This window comes from Lagenorhynchus albirostris, chromosome 15, assembly GCF_949774975.1.
Source record: "Lagenorhynchus albirostris chromosome 15, mLagAlb1.1, whole genome shotgun sequence".
Classification (NCBI taxonomy): Eukaryota; Metazoa; Chordata; class Mammalia; order Artiodactyla; family Delphinidae; genus Lagenorhynchus; species Lagenorhynchus albirostris.
In genome coordinates this window covers 58,320,877-58,338,933 of record NC_083109.1, presented here as the reverse complement: position 1 = coordinate 58,338,933, position 18,057 = coordinate 58,320,877, and the positions used below count along the sequence as shown (strand labels likewise).

Sequence of the window (18,057 nt, the reverse complement as noted above, 5' to 3'; positions counted from 1 at the left end):
AGTGTGACCTTAGGCAAGTCACATCTGTGAAGTGGGGACAGTCATTTACCCACCTCATAAGATGAGTTTGTGTTAATGACAAAGGTGCCCCTCTGGGCAGACACTGCTCCACACCAGGACTCACAGCTTGGCAAGCAGAGCCCAGACTGGATTGCAGACCCCATTTGCTCCCATGTCCAGGCGCCTTGTGCACTGCACAGACTGCCCAACCACACCCGACAGCCCTGCCCAGGGAGTTTTTTAAACTTACTAGAATGCAAGCTTTAACAGAGCAGGGACCCTGAGCATTTTATTGAGTACACCACGGTGTCACTATATATTTGTGGCATGAATACAGCAAATAAAGAAAGCAAAGTTGTGGTGAGAATTATTCGTTCATTCCACAAACATTTATTGAGCCCTTACTATGTGCAGGCCCCTTGCTGGGTGCAGAGGGTGCCTCTGCACAGCAGTGAACAAACAGGTTACCTGCGCTCTTGGAGCTCACATCCTGGGACTAGAGCAGACAACACAACAAATAAGTGTGAAAAAGATAAACTAGTGACGGGATAGGCCGGGGGAGGGGTGTCTGCAGCTGTCCTTTAAACTGAGTCCTGCAGGCCATGTGCAGAGCTGGGAAAACATTCCAGGCAGAGGTGAGAATGAAACACACGGATGTGTGTAATAATGACAGCCCACACATAGGGAACTGGATGCCAGGCTCTTGTTCTCAGCATATTTGCTCATTGAATCTCCACGTAACCCCATGAAGAAGGTACTGAGATTATGCCCATTTTACACGTGAGGAGACGGAGGCACAGAGAAGTAATTTGCACAAGTGAGTGGTGAGCTGGACACTGAGCCCAAGCAGTCTAGCTCTAGAGTCTGAGATGCCTGACCCTACGCCGTGGTCCCTCTTGGTAGGGGGGAGGGGCTCAGCACTTTGGCACAAAGTAATAATACGTGCCAACATTTATTGAGCACTTACTGTGTCCCCTGTGCTGTGATAAGCACTTTACATGTATCAACTCATTTAATAAGTGGTAGCTATCATTTAAAGTCATTACTATGAATAATTACAGCCTCTGACCTCATTGTATCACCTCTGAACAGACCAAAAGCAGTGGGGACAGTTGTGCCCACCCCGCCTGGCTGAAGGGTGCCGCAGATGCCTGGATCAGGAGGAGACTGTCTTCCTGTGGCCGCACAAGTGGGAGTTCCGTGGACTCTACAAGGTCCACAGATGCAGGCACACCCTGAGGGGTGATGGCCCAGCTACAAGGCCTGATGCCCTTAGCCACTGGACCAAGGCGGAAGGCACTACCTTCCTGCGAGGATTGCCAGCGGGGCAGCGGGGTCAGAATCCCTCTGACCCTCCCAACCCCCAACACCCACTTACTGGGAAGAGGAGGAGAGTTTGAGGAACCAGGCATCAGGGCTGGTGCACTGGAGCACAGACAGCTCCCACAGCCACCAGCAGAGGGCCAAGTTGTCCCAAATCAGGGCTTCTGACCGAGCCAGCCGTGCCCCAGTGGAAAACAACAACAGGCGACCTGGCAGCTCTCAGCGTAGACAGCAAAGCTGCCAAGTCCCTTCCAGGCTTGCCGTGGCCAGGGCCGGATTCCAGCTCAGCTAAGAAGCGACTCCCAGGGTAGAGCAGAGGATCCGAGACAGAGGAAAACACTCTGCAAGGCTCACGGTGCTTCAGCCTTGCTGACCCCCAGATAATGAATTTTCCAATGAATGGTAGGAAGCCATAGAGAAAATCCTTTCCCGAAAGACAGGACTTGAGCCGAAGTGGACCCTGCTGTGTGTGGTGGGCTGAGGGGGGTGGGGAGGGCAAGAGAGCAAGGGCCTCCGTCAACTCGCCGTAGAATATGGCAGAAGTGGTGCTGTGTGACAGCTTCTAAGGCTGGGTTACAGAAAGGGCAGGGCTGTTCCCCATGGTCTCGGTCTCCTCTGCCCCCGCAACGTCTCTTCCTCTTGGGGTGATCACCCTTCAACGCAGCCACCATTCTGTGAGGAAGCCCAAACTCGCCCACAGGGAGAGTCCCCCTGCCACTTCCTTAGAGGAACCAAGGCCCCCAGCCGCTGGGCAGCATCGGGTGCCAGACATATGCGTGACTGAGCCTCCAGACAACCTCAGCCGACACTGAGTGGGGCAGAGACGCGCTGTCCCCGCCAAGCCCTGCCCAGAGACAGGTGTGTGAGCAGAATAAATGTGTGCTGTTGTAAGCCACTGCGTTTGGGGGCGGTTTGTGATGCATTAGCTAGCCGGAAGAGTGGGCATCCAAAATGGTAAGCACGATATAAACTCAAACACAGGACCTGCCCGTGGGATTAAATGAGCCATTTATCATGTAGTGAAAAAAGACACGGGAAATGAAGGCAAAAAGGTAGACGTGGTTCCAGTCCATCGCCCCTGCCCTCCTCTGTTAGTGTACCATCAGCTCTTTTCCTGCTAAGGTCCAGTGTGTCTGGCCAGGCCTAGATTTGGCCTCGGCAAACAAAGTTAGTGCAAACCAGTGAGTCCCAGAGACAGAAGGCAGTTGCTGTAGAATCCCAGTGGTCATGGTTTGGGAGGTCAGCAGGCAGGGGATGGTCGCTGGTATCCTCAGAGCTTGCCCTTTAGGAGAGCAGCGTGGAGCAGCGCTTTCTCCCCAGGCCGGCAGGGACCTGGGAAGCTGGGGATGTGGCCGCTTCATCCCTCTCTCTGGCCTGGCCACAGCTGTCTGCAGTGTCCTGCAGGGAATGCCTCAGGGCTCTTGGGTGCACAGCACCTGCCACCAGGCACTGGCCCATCTGCCAGGGCTGCAGTGGCTGAGCAGGGCTGACATCAACCTGCTCTCCAAAGGAGCCTAGGGCCAGGCCTGGGTCTGTTCGCAGAACAGGCCATGGGTCCTTTCCGCAGCTGGGCGGGGGCCGACTCTGAACCACCAGGGCTGGGCACCAGGACGCCGAGGCTCACGGGAAACAGCCCAAGAAGAGTTGTGTCCATAAATAACCAGGTCAGGGTCCAGCATGGTCAGTGTCCTCGGAGAACATGCTGTGAGAGGTCAGGATGGGTGGAGATCAGGAAGCCTTAGGACAGGGCAGTTTAACACATGGATAAAGTGCGGTCGAGATTGGGGATGGGAGGGATGGGAGGAATGGAGGAGGGGGATGTCCCAGGTCGGGGGAGCATGGAAGTGAGGGGACAGTCATTCGCACAGAGAGAGGCAGGAAACTGGTAGAGCAAATTCCTATGAAAACAATGCCGGGCATCGGGGCAGCCGACAGGTTGAAACAGCAGCCGGGATGGCTGGGGAGTCCTCGAAGGCAGACCTTCCCAATGCTGAGGGCCGTGGGACGTGCACGGCTGACCCACCTGTCCTTCCCCGGGTCCCACGCCTGCCCATAGGGAGGATCCTCAGGGCCCAAGTCCTCAAAGCCTTTAGAAGACACCGCACCGAGCCCAGCTCAGGGGGATATGGGGTGGGCCCAGATGGCACATGGTCCAGGAATTGTCACCCAGCTCCCACCTGCTGCCCCGCCCACCTTTTATGGATTCTGACTTCACAGGACACTGTCCCCAGGGACCCCCGTGGTTCTCCCCTTCCAAGCTCACCTCAGTTACCTTGTCCCAGGCACAGCCTGGATCATCTCAGGATGATCCTTGAGTCCAGCTGCTGCAGGTGTTCCTGGACGCCAAAAGGGATGGTGGGCGTCCACATCCTGTGATGGGGGCATGGCACACAGAGGTCAGAGGAGAGGGGGTGGTCCCCACGCAAGCTGCCCCCAAATCCCTCCTCCCACCTAGCCTAGTGTGGGGTCATGGGGACACCAGAGGCCTAGGAGCCCCAAGACCCCTTTTTAAAAACTGATTCTGCCACTGACTTGCTGTGTGATCTCAAAAAGTTTAGTTAACCTATCTGTGCCTTATTCTCCTCATCTGCAAAATGGGTCTTACAAGAGCCACCCTATCCCTCCTAGAAGATATGAGTGATTATGTAGACAAAAGTGCTTTGAAAGACAATCAAGTACAGTACTGGACAGTAGACATCATAGTGATGTAATAATAAATAAGTTTCAACCATATGAAATGGCCAGGTGTGTAGGTCAAAAATGGTTGAATATAAGCGATTTCATGTTGTTCAGCCTAGTATATAGAACATTTTTGTGTACCAGACACTCTTCTGAGTATATTGACACATTTAAACCCCACAATTTAAATATAAATATTTAAATAGGGGGTAAATATTATTGTCACTCCCATTTTACAGACGAAGAAACTGAGGCCAGGGACTTCCCTGTGGTCCAGTGGTTAGGACTTGGTGCTCTCACTGCTGAGGGCTCAGGTTCAATCCCTGGTCCGGGAACTAAGATACCGCAAGCCATGCAGCGTTGCCAAAAGAAAAAAAAAAAAAAAAGAAGAAAAGAAACTAGGTCCAGAGGGTTGATGTGTCTGCTTGCCCAAGGTTGAACGCTGGTGAGGGACAGAGTGGGATTTGGGCTCAGGGCTCACAAGGTGAACCACACACTGACTCTCCCTCCACCACTGCTGAGACTTACGCCAGCTTCTCCACGTGAGGGCACTTTCTCAGGCTGGCAGTGAGCTGCTGGGCCCCGGCAGCTGTGAACTTGTTGTACTGGACACTGGGAAGAGAAACCCATTGTGGATCCTGGCCCTGGGGACCAATAAGCCCCAGACCAAGGTCATCACCACGCTCTCGACAACCAGACCTCAGCCCAGCCCTTCCCATGATGCCAGCAGGAGACCCTGGTCCTCCCAAGTCCTGGCCCCACCCCCACTGCCCAGGTTCCCACACTCACTCCAGCACCCGGAGGGACACCATGTCTGGAAGCACGTGTGCCAGGCTCTCAGCTCCCACATCGCAGATGCAGTTATTGTACAAGCTGCCGGAGAAAGAGGTCAGGGCAGGGGCCGGGGGTGCTGGGGGGTCAGGGCCCAGGGAGAGCCACACCCAGCCAGAATTACTGCCCCATTTAACAGAGGGGGAAACTGAGGCCCAGAGAGTTGAGGCTGCTTCTCTGTGGTCACTCAGTGAGTTCAGGGAAGCAGCAGGACTAAGTGGAGGTAGCTTCCCATCTGAAACAGCCCAAGTTCAAATCCCAGCTCTGTGGCTTGCTGCCTGTCTGATCTTTGGCGAGTTACTCAGCTCCCCTGTGACTCAGTTTGCTCCTCCATAAAATGGGCGTGATAGAGTAATTGTGGGGAGGAGTAAATGACTTAATGTTGGTAAAACACCCAGAACAGGGCCTGACATGTGGAATGAACTACATGTTAACTATGGTTATTATACCTCCCAAGGGGGGTTGTGAGGGTTATACAAGTTACTGTGGGGGGTGGGGCAGCATGGGGAATAGCAGGAGAGAGAGAAACCCAGAGTCACTGGGCAGGCTCGGGTTTCTATAATATATTCAGTCACCATCAGCAGTGTCAGAAATAGCACGACACCTTCACTGGTGCCAACTTAAGCCGTATATTCATTAACGAGCGTCCTGTTAACAAGCCAGGTGCAGCCACGGTTCTAATTTCAAGGCCATGACTTTGCCTTGACTCAGCCCCAGAGCAACACGGCAGGGCTGCCTGTAAAAGCAGCAAGTCTACACTGCAGCAAAGTGGATTCAAGCTAAACTCCGGGAACCCCTGATGTCATGGGTCGGCCAGTACCAGGGCAGGAACCAGGTAGGGGTTTTACAATCCCTTCCTGGGATGGATCTTAGAACCAGGAGGCCCTTCCTCACCCACAGGAAGAGGATTCTTCCCATATTTCATTGATGCCAAGATGTACATGTTCACATTTGAAAATCACTGCGATCAGGATGTGTCTGATAATCAATGGATGTCATTTAATTAGCAGCGTTTTGTCCCCTTAATGGTGTCTTACAAATGGATGGCATCTTACAGTCCATAAAATATGAGGTTCCTTTGTTTTTTGGCTATGCTGCGCAGCTTGCAGGATCTCAGTTCCCCGACCAGGGACTGAACCCAGGCCACAGCAGTGAAAGCGCGGAATCCTAACCACTAGGCCACCAGGGAACTCCCAATATGAGGTTTCTTAAAGTGTCAATCAGATCACATATCACCCCCACATGCCCCACCTGCTTCTCCATTCACAATGGAAAAACCTCCAACCACTCTCCTGGCCTGCAAGGGTCTCCCTGCATGATCTGGCCTTCCCTGACCCCTCCCGCCTTATCTCCCACCCTCTGTCCCTCATTCCCTATAGCCAGACACAGAGGCCCCCCTTCTGGCCCTCAAAGACCCAACCTCTTTCCCACTTCAGGGCCTTTGCCTCTACTGTTCCCTCTCCCTGGAATGCTTTTCCCTGAGAGCATCCCACAGAAGGGGGAGGGTCACCTCCTCAGGGGTCTCCTGACCTCCCTGGTGAATTCAGCACTCCCTATTGTACCCTCTGGGGCCTTTGTTAGTTTCTTCATTCCGAGCATGAATCAGCATTTTAAACATTTTGTTTATGCACGTGCTTACTTATTTATTACGCAAGGAACTTGAAAGCAAGACCCACCCTGGTTTTGTTCATAGCTGTATCTCTAGTTTCTAGCACAGGTTCTGGCCCATGGTTGATATTAGAGAATATTAGATACCCTCACAACTCTAGGGCGTGCCAATCAGATAGACTACAAACTGCACAACACACAACCTATACAGCTGCACTCAGGGACCCTGGCTGGAAGGATAATGGGCTGGAAGGACCCATTAGTCCCAGGGAACCACCAGGCACCGGGCTGGAAGTAAGCAAAAGCAAGAATGTGGGGTTTCCCTGGTGGCGCAGTGGCTGAGAGTCCGCCTGCCGATACAGGGGACGTGGGTTCGTGCCCCGGTCCGGGAAGGTCCCACATGCTGTGGAGCGGCTGGGCCCGTGAGCCATGGCCGCTGAGCCTGCGCGTCTGGAGCCTGTGCTCCGCAATGGGAGAGGCCACAACAGTGAGAGGCCCACGTACCGCAAAAAAAAAAAAGAAAAAAAAAGCAAGAACGTGCTATTCCAAGGCCCGCCAGAAGGTGACAGTGTAGGCACGGAGTGATGTGTGCATGACAAGAGCCAGCCAAGGCTACCTGTGCATAGTCAGCATTCTAGAAACCACCCCGGACTACAGAAAAGGCCCAGTCCTGCCATGCCCTGGGGAAAGAGGACCAAGATTTATTAAGTACCAGAGCCAGGCATTGCACCAAGCGCTTTCCATAGGCTATTGGGATGGTACCCATTTTCCAGATGAGGAAACAGAGGCTCGAGATGAGTAAGTGATTTGCCCAGAGTTTGCCAGATGCCCTTCCCCAGGGGCTGCTAATCTCGTTCAGGGCGGTGGCATCACCCAACTCCAGGGGTGTGTGTTCATGTTGGATTTTAGGTCGGCGCCCCCCCACTCCCTACCCCCACCAAGTTGTGCAACACTGATGTGGTAGAACAGCCTGTAGTGATTGCTTTCAGGGTCCCAGTGTTGGACCTTACAGCTGCCACCAAGGGGGTTCTCTGCCCGCCCTCCAGCCCACCAGCTCAGCACCTGACCAACAGAGGGCCCCACTCACCTCAGCCTGAGGAGGGACGCAGCCAGCAAGGGCAGGGCCTCCGCCAGCTTGCAGGCACCCAAGTCAGTGATATTGTTCTGGGACAAACTGCGGGAGTACAACAAGGGGAGGGCTCAGGGCCAAACCTGAATGCCCCTCCCCATCAGTGTCCATCACCCCAGGCTCCGGCAGGGCTGGGAACCCCTGCTTCCTCACAGGGCATCCCAGGGCAGCAAGCACAGGACATTCTACCTGGATGAGAGTCGTGGGTGCTGAACTGTGTGAGGGCGCTATGGGTAGACTTGGGCTAAATCAGTAAAATGATGCAGTCACGCCCTGAGGCTGAGTGGGATGATGGGGGTGAGGATGCAGATGTAGCATCCATTCTTTTCCCTTTGGACCACTTTTCAGCACTGTCATTACATAAGGGTTTACATTATTTGTTTAATGACGTGGACTCCACGAGGTGAGGGGTCGAGTCTGTTCATTACTCTATCCCTGTGCCTACAGCCATGCCAAGCACATAGTAGGTGCTCAGAAAATATTTAAGTGGGGTAAAAAAGGAAGGAAGGAAAGGTGGGAGAGAGAGGGAAATGGAGGGAGGGAGGGAGGATGTAAGGAAGGACGAAGGGAGGGAAATCTAGCTTACTCACTCTGTTTCCTCAAACACTATAAATTACTTAATAAGTCTCAGTGTCCTACCATCAAGGAAATCCCTAAGTGAGTTCTGGTGAGTTCTGTGGCTGCCCTGATCGTGGTTGTGGAGTAGAGTGTGGGTAGATTTTGATGATCCCTCTAGGTTCAGTAAAAAAATCATGTTGACCCTCCCGCATCATATCCATCTGCTATTTCCCAAACTCAGAACAGTTTTTTTTAATAGAAATTCGCTATTTTGATAATAATGTGTTACTGATAAATCCTAATCTCTCTCTCCTGTCTCACCTCCCCAGTCTTTCTCTCACTAAACATTGCTCACAGTCATTACTGTACACTTCATAATTATGGACGCTTGTTTGCTTGTTTACTGCGTCTCCTCCCTAGCAGATCCCTGAGGTCAGGGGCTTTGCTTTGTTTAAAGCTGGCTCTCCAGGGCCTTGAATGGTGTCTGTACACAGTAAGTGCTTCTTACGTATTTGTTGATTAAATGAATAAATGATTGGTTGAATGGCTGATTAAAGAAATGATTGAACGAATGAATGGGTGGATGCTTAAACGAATGCACGATTGAATGGATGAGTGAAAGAAAGAATAAAAAAGCTGGACTTTGGGGACAAATGCAGCAGGAAGGGCCGGCCCAGTGCACTCACTTGAGCGTCTCCAGGGCCTTCAGCTGAGGGAAGGTGGCCGAGAGCTGGGCGACACCCTCATCCCCGATCTTGTTCTCACTCAGTGAGTCCAGGCTGCAGATGGAATCAGATTGAGGGCCATCAGCCAGCACCCTGGAGGCCACCCGATTCTCCCCCACCCTCCGACCCAGCAGTGGCTTCCTCCCATGCTCCCACCCCTGGACACACCATGGCCAGATGCAGCTGCAACTCCGAGCATTTGAGAGCAAATCTTCATCACCTGGGACTGCCAGGCCAACAAGTGGACAGGGCCCTAACTACCCATGGACCTGAATCACTGTTTTCCTTCCTGGCAGCCCCATGAGCTGGAGCAACTTCCTTAACCTCTAGAGACCTCAGGTGTACAATGGGATCATGTTCCCCGACTCTGCCTCCCCATGGGATTGCTGGGAGCAGCACATGAGGGGAAAGGAGTTTCGAAGATCTCGAAAGGATTCAACCTATTTTTATTGTTGGGGATTTCCTTCTGCCATCGCTTCCCTGCAGTGGGGGCGTCTGGTCACTCACACCAGCCACACTGAGGAAGCAGCAAGACACACAGAGAGAGAAAGGGACAAACAAGGCCAGGGTTTGGGGTTGTCAAAGCCCAGTGTCTCCAGGAGGGATTCCGGGGTCTATACTCACTCCAGATGCTGAAGGGAAGAAAAGGCCTCAAGGATCTTCACCAGTTTGGGAAAAGCCTGAGGGCCCAAGATGGGGCCCAGCCTAGAAGGCAAAGCGCAGAGTTAAGACCCTGAAGCAGTCATGGCGCCTCTACTGGACCCCACAGAAGGCAGGCCCATGTGAGGCCTTAACTACCCCCAGCTCCACCCGGTGGGACCCCAATCCCTTCTGCTTCAGGCACATTTCACAAAGCCCACTCAAGGCGCCATCCGGGCTCCCAGCTGGGGGCTCCCCATCTTTCGTCTCTGAGCGGGGAGCCAGTTCTTACTCCTGCTGACATCCACATGCACCCTTCTCCCACCCTGGCCTGGGGAAGTGGTTCCCAAATGCTGGCCTGAGGACCACCACCAGTGATGAGAAAGATGGTTTACTTATTTGCCATCGCTTTTTAACAACAAATAGAACCATTTCTTGAGTACTTTTTATGTGCCAGGAACACACTGGGCCCGTCCCTCAGATCAGACCTCATTTAATCCTCACAACGACTCTGAGCTAAGAGCACGTCTTATCCCCATTTTACAGATGGGGAAACTGAGGCACAGAGAGGTTAACGAACTCATACAAGGTCACACAGCCTGGATGGACATTTAGACCAGATTTTGAGAGAATGAGAAAAATAAAGACAACAGAGGGCTATTTTGTTTTTTTTTTGTTTTTCTTTTCTTTGTTCTTTTTTTTTTTTTTTTTTTAATTTTTGGCCATGCCACACAGCATGTGAGATTTTAGTTCCCCGACCAGGGATCAAACCCACGGCCCCTGCCTTGGAAGTACAGAGTCTTAACCACTGGACCGCCAGGGAAGTCCCTGTTTTTAAAATATGGTTAAGTGTACTCAGTGTAAAGAACAGTCTTTTATTCTGGAATTATATCCTTTGAACTTTTTTGACATTAAAATGTTCATTTTTAATAAAATTATGGTGTCAGCAGCAGTTATTTCACTTGTTTAAATGAACATACTTGATACAAATTAAAAGATGGTAACTGCACATAGTCACTGAAATTCACTCTGAAATATTCTCAGTCTTTGAAACCCCAAAGTCTGGGAACTACTAGCCTCAATGAAAGGTCACAAGATGGGAATCCGTAATCTGATTTGAATCTGGGCTCTACCACTTAGCTTCTGTGGGGCTTTTTGGGCAAATCCCTTAACCTCTGAGTCTCAATCTTCTCAAATTTAGCCCCAATCTTAGGAGGTTTTTGGAAAGATTAAGGGATTCATTTATCAAATATTGATTGCTTGCCTACTGTGTGCCAGGCCCATCAAGCCTGTCACGCAGACAGCCATGAACAAAACAGACAAAAATCATTGCCCTCGTGGAGCTGACATTCCAGGGGGCAAGACAGATAATCAAAGAAATTGGTAAACTGTCTGGTGTGGGAGATAATTGATACAGAGAAAAGCACAGTGTGAGCAGGGCAGAACTGTACTTTTAAATACAGGAGTCAGAAAAGGCCTCTCTCACTGAAAACTAGAAGAAAGTGAGGGCGTGGGCCATGCTGATACCTGGGGAAGAGTGTCCTGGGTGGAAGGCACAGCCAGTGCAAAGGCCCAGGGGTCGGACCATGCCTAGTGAGGTTGAAAACCATTAAGAGGACCCACGTGGCTGGAAAGAGTGCAGGAGGCGAGGGTGAAGAGGTAAATGGGGGCTGAATCAGGGGAGAATCGTCCACCAGCAGAGCGCCTGCAGGGTTCTGAGCGGCTGAGGGGCCTAATCTACATGCACATGAGATCTACAGGGTGCCCGGCATGGTGGCTGCCAGTCTCACGCCCAAAATAGCCCTTTCCTTCCTTCCTTCTTTCCTCAGAACTTTCTCAGGGCTTCTGGCCTGCAGGTGGCTACTCTCCGGGTTCTGGGCTGTTCTACCCCACGGCTGCTGTTCCCCAGAGCACAGTTCCGACCTTGAATTAGGGGCTTTTTAAGCTAAAAATAATTCAAAGCCAGAAGAGGCCCTTGGTGATTGTTTTCATACAGTTCCTCTTTTCAGCAATATTTTTCACCTCTGCACAAATTTGGCCTCTTGTCGCTGTTCAAAAGAAGAAACGCTTGGCTTTTTCTGGGGCACGGGGGTTCTGTGATCAGGAAGAGCAGACAGCTTGTGGGTGACCAGCTGGGGACCTTGGACAAGTTACTTAACCTCACTAGGCCTCAGTTTCCTCATCTGTAAAATGGGGATGATAATGACTATCTCCCAGAGTGGCTCTTGAAATTAATAAGATTATGGCACTGAGTACACTGTAGTTGTTTAATAATTCCTTCTTAATCGTTGGATGATTTTAGATCCCTAACAAGGACCTACCATGAATTTAACTTTTTTGTTTGTTGGCGCAACAGCCAGGCTGACCTGACATTTGTGACTTTGGACAAACAATTTACACTCTCAAGGCCTCAGTGTCTGCTTCTGTACAGTGGGGAGATAATATCTCCACCCAGCATGGTTCATTCCTATTTCTTTGTCAAGCTTCAAGGCTTCAGTCTCCTCTTCCAGGAAGTCATCTTGACCTCCCCTAAGTCTTCACGCTCACAGCCCTTGAGTTTCTGGCCACTAATCACAGCAGGTGGTAATTGTCTATTTACACTGGACAGCAAGCTCATTGAGAACAGTGGCCTCGGTCATATGAGTAGGTCTGTTGAATGAGTGGATGCGAACGAGTATGTTCACCAGCAAATGGGCAAGTTAGCTTCACCCCCGAGAACCTCCAGGACTAGTCCAGACTGGCCATGCCCCAGCTGCTGGAAGCTGGTTTCCAGAGCGGTGGGGCAAGAGGGTAAGAATGATTCTGAGGACCCATCTCCATTCTGGTGGCACAAGCCCAGCTAATGCCAGAGGAGAAACCTCGTGGGGACCCGAGACAATTTACCCCTTTGCTTACGCAAACTCCAGCTTCTTTAAGTCTCGGATGGCAGGGAGTTCCCCAGGCGTGTCTTCAGAGGAACTTCTTGTCCTGGAGAGAACGGGCAATGTTAGGGAAGAGCTGGCTCCTCACCTGTCATGGAGCCCCCTCCTAGGGGGGACGCCTGCCCCAGTGCCCAAAATTCCCCAGAAGGACTGCCTTCCTTGGGCTACTGTTGTCCCCTTGTTAAAAAGAAAAACCTCAGGACAGGATATTATTAAGGCATTACTGTGTGTTTCACGGAAAAGAGCCTTAGAGGAGGCATTACCCACACCCATCCCAGACAGCGCATAGTAGGTGCTCAAACAATGTATGATGAAGGAATGAGGGAAAGACAGTTGCTCTGTGGTCACGTTTCCTCTGCCCTCTGAACCTTAGACCTCTGCCATCTAGAAAATGGGAATGATACTGGTCCTGGCTGCCTTGAAAGGTGGCCATAGGTGTCATTTGTGTTACTAGATGCAGAAGGCAGCTTATGAACTCTTAGCAGGAGAGAATATTTCCTTGGCTTTAGCTGAGAAAGAATTGGCAAGTTCTGAAGTGGACAGAGTGATAAATCTTGGGGACTCTGCCTGGGTGGTGACTGCAGTGAGAGATTTTGGATGGTCATTGGCTGGCGGGGAGCAGGGGAGGTCCCCCCAAAAGAGGAAGAAGTGTTAATAGCAAACTTAATATTAGGTCCTGCATGGTCTGGACCAACTCCCATGCCCTTCCCCTCTCACCTCTGGATCTGCACGAGGTTGCCTAGGTCTTCCACATCCTTCATGGATTCAGCCTTGAAAGGCTCAATGGTGAACTTCTCCTTCACTGCTCGGAGTAACTTGGCCTCCCCATGCTGCTGTAGGGACTCCCACAGCTCCACTGTGTCACTCAAGGCAGCCCTGTGGAGGAAGGGCTTCAGACCCAGTCATGGTGACTGGGCTAGACCATTATGTGGGGGGTGGGGGGGTGGCGGCTCCATGAAGGGACCTCCTACCTATTCAGATATTTTCCTTCCTCAACTTAACCCCTACTTCCTCTAGAAAGTTTTCCATGACCACTCAAGCCTTTATCAATTCCTCCTTTTTCTCAACTCTCCCAGTGGTTTTATTTCCCTTTTTGCTTTGGCTACCAGGAAGCTCAGTGCTAAATTCTCAGTTGAACCACTACAATGGTGTAGACCTTACAGCTTGGGTAAAGTATGCTTAGGGGGAAGGTGGCAGAGATTCTCTGGAGATTAGGCTTAAATGATCAAACAGATCACTGAAGGATTTAGATTCCTTAATTTAAATTAAGGACCTTTGACTTCATCCTGAGGGAGGTGGGGTGCCTCTGAAAGATTGTAAGGAAGGATGGAATATGATCAGATGCAATTTCTAGGGAGATGTGCGCTGATGGTTGAATATAAAGTGGCGTGGAAGAGGAGAATGGAGGCAGGGAGGTCAGGGGAGGCTATGGCTTTAATCTAACCATGACAAAACAGTGGCTTGATCAGGCGATGGAGAAAAGAAAACGAATTCAAACCCAGGTCAGTCTTAGATTCTAGACGTGGCCCGGCGCCTGTCATAAGGCCAGCCTTCAAATACTGGTTGAAAGAATGATGCTGGCCGTGTGACCTTGGGCAAGCTACCGTACCCCTCTGAGCCTTGGCTTCCTCATCTTAAAAAAGGGTAGAATCACTTCTGCCCCCATCTGGCTGCCATTCATGCTAAATGAGACCCCACAGAGTCAGCACTGGGCACAGCACCAAGACCGCTGTGGGTGCCCAAGGCAAAGAAGCCCACTCTCCTGCCCCGGGCCCCACCTGAAATGGGTGACACAGCTGAGTCCCACGAGGCTCCCCAGTCCAGAGGGGTCAACACCAGTGCTGCGGAGGTCCAGGGAGAAGTCTCGGCCCGCCGCCTCCAAGGCGCTGCCCAGCACGTAGGTGTCGGGAGGTGTGAGCCGGGTGCCCAGGAACGAGAGGTGGGCCGGGAGCCCCTGCAGTACATGCTGCCAAAGCCCGGCATCCAGTGCCTCGTGGGCGCAGTGCAGCAGCTCCAGCAGCCGCCCCGCCTTCAGCGCCCCAGGCTGCAGCCGCTTCAGGTACCTGGTGAGCACCTCCTGCTTTCTGACCGCTGAGGTGGAGCCCGCCAGCCCTGCCAGGGCTCCCAGGCAGCAGGCACGAGGCTGGAAGACCAGCCCGACCAGAAAGCGCGGCACGCCCTCCAGCCAGTTGTCATAGGGCCTCTTCTTCCTCGGGGTCAATGCCAAATACTGCGGCAGCTCCTTGTCCTTGATTTCGCTGCTCAGAGCCAGCCACACAGCCCCCAGGAAGCATTGCAGGAGGAAGCTGGAGAAGGCCAGCTTGGTCTCCGGGGCCCCCGGGGTGGGCTGCACCAAGCCTTGGGCCACAGCCCAGACCCTCACCTCGGCCGATGGGAACTGGCCCTCCCGCAGGCTGCTCTGGTGACCGCGGCCCAGCTCCCAGGCCAGCCTGGCCAGTCCCACCAGGGCCCCTGGGGGGCTGTCACGGGCTCCTGGGCCTAGTAAGCCAACATAGAGTCCCGTGAGCGTGGAAGGCAGCTGGGCCTCATCACCTAGCTCCAGGAGGGCCTCCAAGAGCCGGCACACGGCCCGGCACACAGTGGGGCTATGGCTGTGACTCAGGAGAAATGGCTGGGACTGGAGGAGCGCCAGGGCTCTCTTTTGGTGCTCGGTGGTCCCCGAACACTCAAAGTAGCGCATCACATAGGTCTCGGCCTGCTGGGCGGAGAAGCCGGCCACTTCGAACAGAGCGTCGGCCTTGCTCAGGCTCTGGGCCAGGCGGCCCCGGGGCCGGGCTGTAAGCAGCAGGGTGCAGCCTCTCAGCAGCTTGCGCTGGAAGAGGCCCGCCAGCAGCCCCCGGAGGGAGCGGGCTTCTGCTGACGTGGGTCCGCCCGCACTGTGCAGGAAGCCGTCTTGGGCTTCGAGCTCCTCGAAGGCATCCAGGATGAGCAGAATGCGGTCGGGCCTCCTCAAGATGTAACTGAAGACCTCGTCGTCCACTGACAGTGGCTGTGAACCCAGGGAGAAGAGCAGATCCTGCAGGCGGTAGGTGTCCCCCGGACGGTCCAAACAGTGGCAGGGGATGCAGAAGATAAAGTCGTACTGTGGCAGCTGGCCGCAGGCCCAGGCCCAGCTCACGGCCTGGACCCAGTGACTCTTCCCCTGTCCTGCTTTGCCCAGCACAGCGATCACCTGCGTCTCACGTGGCTGCCGGTGGTTGCTAGAGGCCAGCAGCACCTCGCCCAGACTTCCTCGGGCCGGCTGCCGCTCTGCCCAGTCCAGGGTGGTCAGCTCTCTGTCCTGGCTTTTGCCGCCGCTCCTCTCCAGCCTTACCCTCACCAGGTCCACCTCCACCAGGATGCCTTCCGGGCCTGCGGGCTTAGCCTGGTACTTGTTCCGTAGCGAGCAGTAGAATTGTTCCACACTCTCTGCACATGTCAAAGGGTGTGGGGTGGGGGAGAGGAGGATGCTAGTGGCAGGACTGGCCACTGTGAGGGCAGCAGAGTGGCCAGCCCGGCCACCATCACTAGCTTGTTCATCCATTCGTCAAAGTCTTCCCCGACTGCCTTCTTGATTAGCTGCCTCCTTCAATTACCCAGACACTCATTCATTCATTCCTACACCCGTTCATTCACTCATCTTCTCACTTGATTATCTGTCCACTCTTTCATTTACTCACTAACCTTCTTTTGTTCACTGACCATAGGGAGGTCATGGTGGGGTTGGTGGTGCTAAGAGTTAAGATAGTGGAATCCAGGTTTCTGGTTCAAGTTCCAGCTCTACCACTTATTGCTGTTACGTTGAGCATGTGATATACCCCACTAGCCCTCAGTCTCCTCATCTGTAAAATGGGGATCATACTGGGGTTATTTATGACTTTGTTTGTTTGTTTTGGCCGCAAACAATCCCGGGAGGCATGCGGGATCTTAGTTCCCTGACCAGCGATTAAACCCGGGCCCCCTGCAATGGAAGCGCAGAGTCTTAACCACTGGACCACCAGGGAAGTCCCTGTTTACAACTTTAATGATTGACCACATCTCATGTGCCTGGAAGTGTACCTGGAACAGAGTCAGACTCAGTCGTCTGGCCGTTCTCTCAGCTGCCCTTTCATTCCCACCTTCCATCTCTCCCACACCCATCATCCACTCCTGCCTTCACCCACTCTCCCAATCACCCTCCCTTCCCTGTTTCATTCTCTCAGCCTCACAAACAAGATGTCAACACCTAGCATGGGCTTACGAGGGGCAGGTCCTCAGTAAATGTTGCTCTAAGTGTAGGTATAACTGGCGGAATGAATGCTGAGATGGCGGAATCAAATGAGCAAGTGAATGAATGAATGAGCCAACAAGTGAGGGATTGAATAAGTGTTGGGTGAATGAGTGACAGGAAGCCTCCAGCACCCAGGCAGAGGGACCCTGCCACCACTCACCAGGCCACTTGGGAAGCTTGCTGGATGCCTCGTGAGCTGCTGGGCATTGGGTGGGGGACATCTCATCCTCTGGAGGGGAAGAAGCCAGTGTCAGAGTTAGGGTGAGGGGCGCCCCAGGGACCTCCCTCCCTCTGGGGCATCAGTCCTCTGAGTATCGCAAGGTCAGAGCTGACGTGGGCTGAGTCTCCGCAAGATGGAGGTTACCAGGTGGTGACCTGAGGCTGTATCCTGCTCAAAGATGTCTTTTTTTGGCCAGCTGTACTTTTAAAATTTTCACCAGTGTTTTAAAAATCACAATATCTATGTTAAAATCAAGATCTCCAGGGCTTCCTTGGTGGTGCAGTGGTTGAGAGTCCGCCTGCCGATGTAGGGGACACGGGTTCGTGCCCTGGTCCGGGAAGATCCCACATGCAGCGGAGCGGCTGGGCCCGTGAGCCATGGCCGCTGGGCCTGCGCGTCCGGAGCTTGTGCTCCGCAACAGGAGAGGCCATGACAGTGAGAGGCCCACGTACCGCAAAAAAAAAAAAAAAAAAAAAAAAAATCAAGATCTCCAGATTCTGCTGACAATTCAGAAGATCTGGCTGCATTGAGCCTGTTTTCCTGCCATGTAACAAGATGGTGAAGGCTGGTGGCCCATGGATTCTCCAATTGTTCCCCTCACCAACCCTCCCACGTATGCCCCCTCCCTGGAGACCCTCCCTGCCCTGTTTTACACAAAAACACAACTTGCCCGTGTCTGCAGGCAGCTCTGTTCGTGGACCTCATTGTCTGAGGCAATCCCTTCCCCCAGGGCCTCAGTTCTGCTTCCAGTAACTCTCACAGGTCCTGCTGATTCTTACCTGTTAGGTTTGTACGGGAGGTCAGGGCTGGTTCAGGCATGCTGGGGAGGTCAGCTGCCGATGGGGCAAAGGGGCTGGTGGAGCCGGGCCGGTCTGGGGACTTTGGGAGGCTGTGGACAGCTGTGCTGCTGGTGGCGGGTGTTTGGCTGGCCTGGGGCATCTCACCTACATGGGGAGGGCAAGGAGTACAGAAACAACAAGTAGCCCACTTGGGTGACCCCCTTCCCAAATCAGGCTGTAGGGCTGGGAGTCTGGGGAAAGGTGAGGGGAACTTCCAGAGGAAGAAATTTCAGGCCGAAGTTGAGGAAAGAGCTCTGGAGTTACAACTAGGCTCCCAGAGCCTTGGTTTTCCCATCTGTGAAATGGACACAATCA

General features: G+C 53.0%; 1 protein-coding gene across 5 annotated transcripts in view; it reads right to left on the bottom strand.

Annotated features, from left to right (window-relative positions):
• Positions 1-2,314: 2,314 nt before the first annotated feature.
• Positions 2,315-18,057, bottom strand: part of LOC132506349 (MHC class II transactivator-like) — a 39,342-nt gene continuing 23,599 nt past the window's right edge. For 2 of the 5 annotated variants that reach the window (XM_060124912.1, XM_060124915.1), the window contains exons 9-20: positions 17,683-17,847; positions 16,844-16,912; positions 14,192-15,842; positions 13,131-13,289; positions 12,388-12,459; positions 9,478-9,558; positions 8,815-8,907; positions 7,529-7,615; positions 4,792-4,875; positions 4,531-4,614; positions 3,596-3,693; positions 2,315-3,025 (exon numbers count right to left, since the gene is read on the bottom strand). In XM_060124912.1, coding sequence (XP_059980895.1) covers positions 3,618-3,693; positions 4,531-4,614; positions 4,792-4,875; positions 7,529-7,615; positions 8,815-8,907; positions 9,478-9,558; positions 12,388-12,459; positions 13,131-13,289; positions 14,192-15,842; positions 16,844-16,912; positions 17,683-17,847 — 2,621 coding nt within the window. In that variant the 3' untranslated portion in view covers positions 2,315-3,025; positions 3,596-3,617. Of the gene's footprint in view, positions 3,061-3,586; positions 3,694-4,530; positions 4,615-4,791; positions 4,876-7,528; positions 7,616-8,814; positions 8,908-9,477; positions 9,559-12,387; positions 12,460-13,130; positions 13,290-14,191; positions 15,843-16,843; positions 16,913-17,682; positions 17,848-18,057 lie in introns of all 5 variants that reach the window. The other 3 variants (XM_060124914.1, XM_060124913.1, XM_060124916.1) reach the window with 3 other exon arrangements.